At 34.9% G+C, this 9549-nt stretch overlaps 1 protein-coding gene across 3 annotated transcripts; it reads right to left on the bottom strand.

Annotated features, from left to right (window-relative positions):
* Window positions 1-1038: 1038 nt before the first annotated feature.
* Window positions 1039-8456, bottom strand: LOC140728379 (2-C-methyl-D-erythritol 4-phosphate cytidylyltransferase). 3 transcript variants are annotated; one of them, XM_073047002.1, is made up of 9 exons: window positions 8395-8456; window positions 7281-7494; window positions 6327-6416; window positions 3665-3744; window positions 2845-2960; window positions 2667-2764; window positions 2368-2436; window positions 1775-1833; window positions 1039-1702 (listed from the first exon to the last, which is right to left on the bottom strand). In XM_073047002.1, the coding sequence occupies exons 2-9, from the start codon at window positions 7470-7472 to the stop codon at window positions 1597-1599; spliced, it is 810 nt and encodes a 269-aa protein (XP_072903103.1). In that variant the 5' UTR covers window positions 7473-7494; window positions 8395-8456; the 3' UTR covers window positions 1039-1596. The 3 variants fall into 3 exon arrangements, with proteins under 3 accessions (XP_072903103.1, XP_072903104.1, XP_072903105.1); XM_073047003.1 differs by having other exon boundaries at window positions 7281-7491; window positions 8395-8435; XM_073047004.1 differs by lacking the exon at window positions 1775-1833.
* Between the last annotated feature and the right edge of the window lie 1093 nt (window positions 8457-9549).

Here is a 9549-nt window from a genome sequence, read left to right as displayed (position 1 = left end):
TCTGATCTCCTGTCCATGAGATCTAATGAAATTGATTACCCAGCCAGCTCAATATCACCATCTGCCTGGCCTTGAAGCTCAATAAAACTGCTAGCAGTGGGCATCACATACAAGAAATTCTTGTCTCAGAGATTGCTGTTTTTCTCCCCCCGAGTTCTGTGGCAAGTGATGTCACTTAGCAGTTTCCTCAAAATATGAGCCAGTGCATTTAAAATTTAATGGTAGTAATTCTATAAATCTGCTCAGAAGATAATCTTAAGATAAGGACACAATATTGTAACCTCCATCTTTCAAATTCTTAATCCATCAAAAGAAAATGGAAATACTGTACTATGAAATGTTTTCTGTTATTTTTGAATAAGGTAGAATATCTGAGAAAGGCTCTGAGATATAATAAAAGCATTTCAGTAATTGTGGCTTTATAGCTAGTAGTTTAAAAAATATAGTGTCAATAGCACTTTACTAGTAAAAGAGCTGCAGGTAGGAATTGCTAACTAATTAATGTATTACTGTTCATAAAAATAATCAAACTATTCCAATAATTATGGTCTAGAGTTTTGGAAATTTAAAATATTAAACTAACATTTTCAAGATCATTTGCATCACTTTGTTTCCCATCAATTTCAAATGGATACTAAAGGATAAAAGAGCAGACAGCATGAATGTTGTGCTACCAATTTATCTGATTGCAAAAAAATTACATGAAAATTGGCATCTCTAAGTTGTCCTAAATATATTAAGCATCCCTGCAAAATATAAATCTCTCTTTGTAGTTATAAAATGCATATTATTTTATTAAAACAAAATACTGGTGATAGTCGTGCATGGTTACCTTCAACAATATACAGTTCACTGTCAGCAAATTATAAATATAAATCTTATTATTTGTCTGATATAAAAGGTTGTTTGAAATTCTATCAATATGCCTCAGTTCTATAAGTCTTCCAGTCAACTCTACCTAAATAATATTCTGAATTTCATTTTATTAAATTCACTTTTAATGTCAGTATGGAATCTGTTCCAAAGTAACATCAACAATTAGAGTAATAATTTCAGTTTTTATAATCTTGTGCATAATAGAAAGTACATCTCAGAGGAAGACACTGGCTTTTGTAGGACTGGAATACATTAATTCTTCCGACATGAGCTCTATACTTGATTGCAAATGCAGTAAAAGTTCTCTTATCACTTCATGTTCTCCAAAAAAATTGCCTTAAGGTTTATAATTTACAAATACATTTTCATTGCACCATTCAAAAAGAGTAAAAAATTATATAAACACTTAAGAAATTTTATGGAAAATTTTTAAAAGCTGAGGATGTTTCATCATTCTTCTGACATTCTATCACTGTTTAACTGAGAAAGAAATGCATTCCTTTAAGTTTAACTAAGGTGAGAAGTCTACAAAAGTGTATTTCTGGTTTGTAGTTGCTCAGTACTACAATGATAACATTTAGTTTAAACAATAATTCAGAACACGTAATTGGAAGGCTTCATTAAATGTTTGGTGCCAGACCATATTCTCTATTAACAATAATAAAAGAAATAGTCACAAGTTTAAAAAGAACTTAATTGGAATGACTAATAACTTTACAATCAGATTGCACCACAAGACTTCTGGAAATACTTAGTACATTCAATATACGATGGAAGATTTCCAACATCAAATCGGCCACATACGTGATGGACAAACACTGGTTTCCTGCAATATAAAAAGCAGAAGTAGCAAAATGGCATAAATATTTTAAATTAATTTAAAAATAAACATTATTACCTTGTGTAGACCCAAAGCAAAAATTTTCCAGGCGCATCTCTCTCTTCCAGCGGTGAATTCTAATGAAAATAAATAATTTAAAAGAAGTGTTTTGTAAAAATTACTGAAATATATACTCCTTATATTTTCCCACGGAATTCTAAATTGATAATTGAATGAAAGGAAAATATGTTCTTGGGAACTTTGGGGCCTTTGATTAGGTATAGCTGTCAACGTATTTGATTCAAGCAAATAATTTCAATAGAGTCTTCCCATCAAAATAATAGTAATGAATGGTCTTCAAAGCACTGATTGTATATTTGAACCATGTTGTGGACATATTTATATGAAGATGCAATCCCTGTTCTATATTCTAAATTAAAGTGAATAATTTAAAATATAAATACTGTTCAAATATGTTACTGTTAATATGTTACTAAATCTACACAGGTAATGTAGAATGAGATTTGCACTAAAATGATTAAATGTACTAATAATTAAGTGGTACAAATATTCATCAATTTGATAAATGCCCAACATTTCTCTAGTTACAACTTAAACATACTTTTTAAAAAGAATAGATTGAACTTAATCTTATTGATGCTGACACTTACTTGTTTCTCTTGAAGAAATTTTGCAATCAATGGAACTGTATTTTTTGAATATATGTAAAAACATGGGCACTGGAAGATAGAAAATTGATGTGAATAAAGAACTCCTGTGAATATTCAACTAGACTAGTTTTGAATCTAATTTTTTAACTTAAAGAATTCAAAGATTAGAATGTAAATATGGTTCCACAAGAAATCATTAGCAGGAAGTGATGCTTTTGAAGTAACATTTTCCAAAGAAGCTTTTTAAAGAAAAATTATATGTGATCAAGAAATGTCATGTTAGAGATTAAAAATCTTACTGCATTGCGAGATGTTGTTTCAGTAGAGCTGGGTTTTTCTTTAAATCCAGTGACTTGCAACTTTTCATTTATTTCTAACATGCCAAATTTTGTGGTTTCTGTGGAGAGAAATTACATTAGTTTTCTCAAAGATTGGTTCAAGAAAGAAATAAAATTTGTAATAAATTTTTGAATTGACCTTCATCTTTGCATGGGTATGACAAAACCAAACTGCTTTCACAGTTAATATTCTGCAGCTCAGCAAATTTTTCAAGGATATCCGAAAGAATGAAGTCCTCATAGAATAATGTATCCCTGATAAAAAAAAATATGTAGTCAAAGTGAAAGCTGGAACAATTCATTTAAAAAGTAGTGGGTTAAATTGATTAAAAACTTTTTGTCATCTCCAAATTTAACTATAGCAAAATTTTACTCTCCCCTCCTTGCATAAATTTCAGCTCAAGTTAAATTTTGAAGCCTATGTTGTGACTCGGACCAGGTTCATGGCCTAACCATGGCCTAAATTGGTTTCTGATCCCAAGAGACTCCAGATGAAAATAGAACTAGCAAAGGAAAATAAATGGTAATGACATAATGAAATGGAAAGATAAATTATGATAGCAATGCATGTCAGTCTTTAAGTAATATTTGCACAGGTAGAGACGACTCTTTCTGTGCTTTCTACAGTTCAGAAATATGAGAGACAATCTTATTTAAAGACCACACAGATATGTTAAAGGTTAAATTGTGAAGAAAGAATACAAAACAAATTACATTTTGATGACTAACTTATTTTGTTCTTTGAATTGTTTATCAGTGAGTACTACTGTTATAAGCAAATACCATAAGCAAATATATAAGCAAATAGCTACAGACTAATGTTAAATATTAATATACTTTGTAAAAAGCTTATATGGTTAATTAAAATTAAAATTGAGGTTAAATATTGCATATTTTAAATCATTATTTTATTTTAAAACCTTTAATAGCCATTTATTGTGCTCATTATTATTGCTTACCCGCCAAGAACCAATATATGATCATCGATGTTAAACTGAGTAATGACAAGCTGAAGACAAGCAATTGCACCTAAACGTTTCTAAAAAGAGAACAAGCTGATTTTAAACAGGCAAGAAAACTCCAAAACTTTGTAAATTATAAAATTTACACATCATATAACATTTTAATCACAATATGTTTAATACCTATTTAAAAACAAAAATCTTGTAAATGTGAGGACACCCTTATGTTTCTTTCCTTGGCACTTTGCAAAGAGGTCCCTTGGATAATTAAAATTTGTAAAGTGCCTGTTATATTTAAAAATTACAGATGGTCAATATACATAATGGAATGAACCCATGTCTTGTGTCAGGTTTCATTACAATTATAGTCTCCAATCAATAAATATGGTTAATATAAGTTTGTAACTATACTTCCCTGGTTTGAGTATCTAGAAACAGGATCCTATCTCAATATATAAGGGATGATGGGACAAGAGATGAAACTATTTTGAGGGTAACAAATCTTCGGGGTGGGGGGGGGCCAGAAAAATTTCTTTCTGTACACTTAAGTTTTTATCATTTTACGCTTAAGATAGAAGTTAATATAGTCTTAGATATCAAGTAGAATTGGTTAGCACAGAAAAGTGGCAATGAAGTTTAAAGGCAATCTGATCTTATTGAATGGCAGAGCATGCACAAGGAGCTAAATTATAACTTAGAATGTATGTACAAACTCCATTTCCAGAAAAGTTGGGATATTTTCCAAAATGCAATAAAAACAAAAATCTGTGATGTTAATTCATGTGAACCCTTATTTAACTGACAAAAGTACAAAGAAAAGATTTTCAATAGTTTTACTAACCAACTTAATTGTATTTTGTAAATATACACAAATTTAGAATTTGACGGCTGCAACACACTCAACAAAAGTTGGGACAGAGTTAAAATAAGATTGAAAAGTAACACCGGTTTGGAAGACTCCACATTAAGCAGGCTAATTGGTAGCAGGTGAGGTATCATGACTGTGTATAAAAGTAGCGTCCATCAAAGGCTCAGTCTTTGCAAGCAAGGATGGATCGTGGCTCACCCCTTTGTGCCAAAATTTGTGAGAGAATTGTTAGTCAGTTCAAATGGAACATTTCCCAATGCAAGATTGCAGAGAATTTAGGTCTTTCAACATCTACAATACATAATATTGTGAAAAGATTCAGAGAATTCAGAGACATCTCAGTGCGTAAAGGGCAAGGTTGGAAACCACTGTTGAATGCACGTGATCTTTGAGCCCTCAGACGGCACTACATAAGAAACTGTCATGCTACTGTGACAATCATAGCCACCTGGGCTCAGAAGTACTTCGGAAAACCATTGTCACTTAACAGTCCGTTGCTGCATCCAGAAATGCAACTTGAAACTGTATTATGCAAGGAGGAAGCCATACATCAACTCTATACAGAAACGCCGGCAAGTTCTCTGGGCCCGAGCTCATCTCAGATGGACTGAAAGACTGTGGAACCATGTGCTGTGATCAGATGAGTCCACATTTCAGCTAGTTTTCGGGAAAAAACCGGCGTCGAGTTCTCCGTGCCAAAGATGAAAATGATCATCCTAATTGTTATCAGCGAAAGGTGCAAAAGCCAGCATCTGTGATGGTATGGGGGTGTATCAGTGCCCACGGCATGGGTGAGTTGCATGTATGTGAAGGTACCATTGACTCTGAGGCGTATATTAGGATTTTAGAGAGACATATGTTGCCATCAAGGCGACATCTCTTCCCAGGACGTCCATGCTTATTTCAGCAGGACAATGCCAGACCACATTCTGCACGGCTTTGTACACACAGAGTGCGTGTGCTTGACTGGCCTGCTGCCAGTCCAGATCTATCTCCTATTGAAAATGTATGGCGCATCATGAAGAGGAGACCACGGACTGTTGAACAGCTGAAGTCTTATATCAAGCAGGAATGGACAAAATTTCCAATTGCAAATCTACTACAATTAGTATCCTCAGTTCCAAAATGATTAAAAAGTGTTATTAAAAGGAAAGGTGATGTAACACAATGGTAAACATGCCTCTGTCCCAACTTTTGTTGAGTGTGTTGTAGCCATCAAATTCTAAATTTGTGTATATTTACAAAATACAATTAAGTTGCTCTGTAAAACTATTGAAAATCTTTTCTTTGTACTTTTGTCAGTTAAATAAAGGTTCACGTGAATTAACATATCACAGATTTTTGTTTTTATTGCATTTTGGAAAATATCCCAACTTTTCTAGAAATGGGGTTTGTAGATACTGGCAGGAAGTTCTAGCATTTAGAAACAGATCAAAGACATCAATAAATTAGCTGTGTATCACTCTCAATTATAACCTAATCTATACATGTAGATCTGTTACAACCTTCTAATGTTCTCTCTAAGCATTACCTGAATATTAATAGTAAAAATGGGAAACAAATGAATAACTGCATTTACCATTCATGAATAAAGTAATTTTATCCCTATCATAAATAGTTACTTACTGAACAATTATTTTTCACTTTTACATTGGAATTAAAAAGAAACAATCAGTTGAAGCTTATCTGTATCCAAATTGTAATTTCCATTGTGATGCAGTACTGTATTTTTGAAAGTTATCAATTTCAAATCATTGATTGAAAATCCTGGATATAGCAGTGAATACCCACCTCATTGCTTGTTGTTCCATCATTTAGGACTGTGACTAGTTGGAACTCCTTTGCCCAATCTTCAAATTTTGCATAATAGAGATCATTAGTCTGCAAAGATCATTGGCAACCAGTGACAAGTTGCAAGGATAATATTTTTACTTATTCAATAGGTTATAAACTTAGAAAGAAAATTCTGATTGACCCAGATTATAAATGTAAACATTGAAAATACACTTAATTTTGCAACAAATGATTTCTGCAAACCAAAAAAGAGAAACTTTTGGAGTTATTTTCTTCCACTTCAGAACTGTTACTTTTTTTCTGTTTCAGTTGTCCACCACTTCTCTGTGGGAAGTTATTGAATTTGCTTTCAACCCCTTTCTGAAATTCCAATAATTCAGAGCATATATATGTTGTCACCTCCAGTTATTTTACAATTATCCTGTATCTGTAACTCCCAAATCTGCTATTCATAACCGTTTTGTTTTAGTTCTTCAAACTCTCCACAAAACTCTCTTTAACTTTCTCTGCTCAAAGGAGATTAATGTCATTTTTCCATCCTTCCTTGATTTTTTTTAAGTTTGGTCCAAGATGGAAATTTATTAAGATGAGTCCTATTTTGTATAAACCTTACTTTGTAATCTATTCATCTTAATTATAGTTGTCCTTTCAACATTTTACCACCTTTGAAGGCTTTCGATGCCCACAGGCTTCATGTTGCTACACTTTCCAGTATTGTACATTTCAGTTATATTGCCTTTTCTGTTTGTAACAATGTGCTCAGTTTCTGCCATAAACAATTATCAACAGTTTTGACATCCATATCATGCTTTTTTACTATATTTCCAAGTTTTGTGTCATCTGCACATGTTGAAATTATGCCTTAGGTAGTCAGGTCATTATTTTAGCTGAACTCTTCTAGTCTGAAAAGATCATTTTTCTTCAGGAAAAAAAATCAGTATGTAGACATACAATAACATAAACTGCGTCGATGGACTTGATCGTATTTATCGCCGTCATCCAATGACTGATGAGTGGTTGATCTCCTACTGGTAAAAGGGGCTTAGGGATGCCATAGAGATGCTTGAAATCTCCACTATTATCATTCTGCAGATCACGATTGAGTCTTGTGCCGTAGCCAGCAGCTAGAATAATAGCCTTCATAGCATCCGTGTAACTTATCCTGCTGGAGAAATTAAAGCACAGCGATTATGCGATGTCACCAATATTTTAAGCAATGTGCTTAATTTGTAGAAAGATTCTAGGATATTTATTCTGTAAAGGCTTTTCCGATTTATCTCACTTATAAAATGCAAAATCCGATTCCTTAAATCTTCCCGACATCTCGCCACTGTTACTACACTACGCGGAAATCGTCCTGCTTCGGGTGACATACTAAAACCATAGGTGGGAAGAAATGTAGCAACACACATAAAATGCTGAATGAGCTCCGCAGGTCAGGCGACATCTATGGAAGAAAATGAACAGCCGACCGAACTTTCGAGCTGAAATGAAAGGTCTCAGCCCGAAACATCGACTGTTTATCTCCCTCCGGAGATGAGTCCTGACCTGCTAAGTTCCTCCAACATTTTTGTGTATTGCTTAAGATTTCCAGCATCTGCACAATCTCTTGTGTCTGGAAAGAGGTATATATGTCAAGAATCTCTGCGCATAGAGATTCGCGAGATATCTGTTTCATCAACTTGGCTGACAGTTCCTCTTCAGTAATTATCATTGGATGGAGTAGCTTTCTAGATTTCTTTGGAAGAGCCAATGATACTAGTGGGGTCACAGATTACATTAGTGTTTCGGATAGATTTTAATTATGATTATTGCTGCTAAGCGAAGCTTTTTTTCCCCTTGAGACTTAGTGCGAGTTCGCCCATTGCTCTGGTGGGAACTGTACTCTTTTTCGCAACCCTGAAGTGACAGCAGCGCAGTTTGGAACAAGATACGGGCTGCAAAAGAATTTGCAATGGCAGAAAGCAGCACAGACGTCGACTAAGAGCCGTTTGTTGAGTAAAGGGGGATTATACGGCTGGGGAGGGAAGCCCGAGACTGACACCAGCTCCCCACACCACTTTACCTTCCATTGGCTGCTCGACGGCGGTCGTGGAGAAGCGACAGAAACCGGAAGAGGAAGCAGCGGCTTGGTGCGCAGGGGCTCATGGTCGGCCAGCTGTGTTGTCAAGGAGACGGCGTTCGTTAGTAACGGACAGGAGCGGGTGTGAGTTAACCGACTTGACAACGCCGTGGGTCTCCGCAACCGTCTTGGCTCCAACATTGCTGCAAGCTGGAGGATCTACAGCCAAATCCCGAGCATTTTACTGACTTTAGTGACTACTATCAGCCTCGGTTTTTCACGGATGTAACTACGGCTTACTCTGCCTGACTCAAAGACAGCTCTACCCCTTGTCCTCAGTGACAATCGTCTGACTTCAGTGACTGTCGATCATCGTCGGGGACAACCTCACCAGTTTGACTATAGTATTTGCATTGACGATCTTATAGTATAACTACTAATTTTATTTACAGCTTCCCAATCAAGCCTTGCAAGTCCGTCAAGCTCAGTCTACCAAATTAAGTGACATCTATAAATCCTGGCGATAGACTATTTCAGTATATCTACCCATCTCTCTGTTTATATCAGGGTGGCATTCTACTAACCTTGTTATTATTCAAACAAGCCAACAATATTCTAACTTTACCATTCTTAGTGACAGTTTCAGTTTCATATCTAGCAACATCAGTACCAATTCACTACTTCTAAAACACTCCACTTTCAACCTTCAATTTTACCAAAATCTTTGACAGTTTCCGGTTTTACTAATCTGATCACCTTCTGAGAGTAATTCCAACCAACAAACCTCGGCATTGCTCCATTAACTTAAGTTTACACTATCATTCACAACAAAATTGTGCCAAATTCAGGAATATTACTTACCTTAGAAGAACTCTATCCTTATTGACGCTAATAATCAGAATACCATCAGTTTCAATTGTATTATCTACAGTACAAAGGGAGAGGGAACTATTTATAATACCAGCTGGTATGAGGGCTAGGAAGGAACGCTGTTGCGTGGGTAGAGAATTAAAATAGTATCATGTTAGGCATAGTGCTGATAAAAACGATTTTAGAAAGTATATGAGCGGACGTAGGCGAGAATCTCAAGAGATTTGAGCGTACTTTGGGAAACCTTGGGTAGAAAGGAAAATGTTGAATGGGGTGGGCTGCTAAATT

The sequence above is a fragment of the Hemitrygon akajei genome, chromosome 5 (genome assembly GCF_048418815.1).
Source record: "Hemitrygon akajei chromosome 5, sHemAka1.3, whole genome shotgun sequence".
Lineage (NCBI taxonomy): Eukaryota > Metazoa > Chordata > Chondrichthyes > Myliobatiformes > Dasyatidae > Hemitrygon > Hemitrygon akajei.
This window is presented reverse-complemented; position numbering and strand designations above follow the sequence as displayed.

Coding starts and splice junctions, on each gene's coding strand:
- LOC140728379 (XM_073047002.1), bottom strand. CDS start 7,472: ATGAAGGCTATTATTCTAGCTGCTGGCTACGGCACAAGACTCAATCGT. Junction 2,961..3,664: donor CATATATTGGTTCTTGGCGG/GTAAGCAATAAT, acceptor TTTTTTTATCAG/GGATACATTATTCTATGAGG. Junction 1,703..1,774: donor TTGCTTTGGGTCTACACAAG/GTAATAATGTTT, acceptor TTTATATTGCAG/GAAACCAGTGTTTGTCCATC.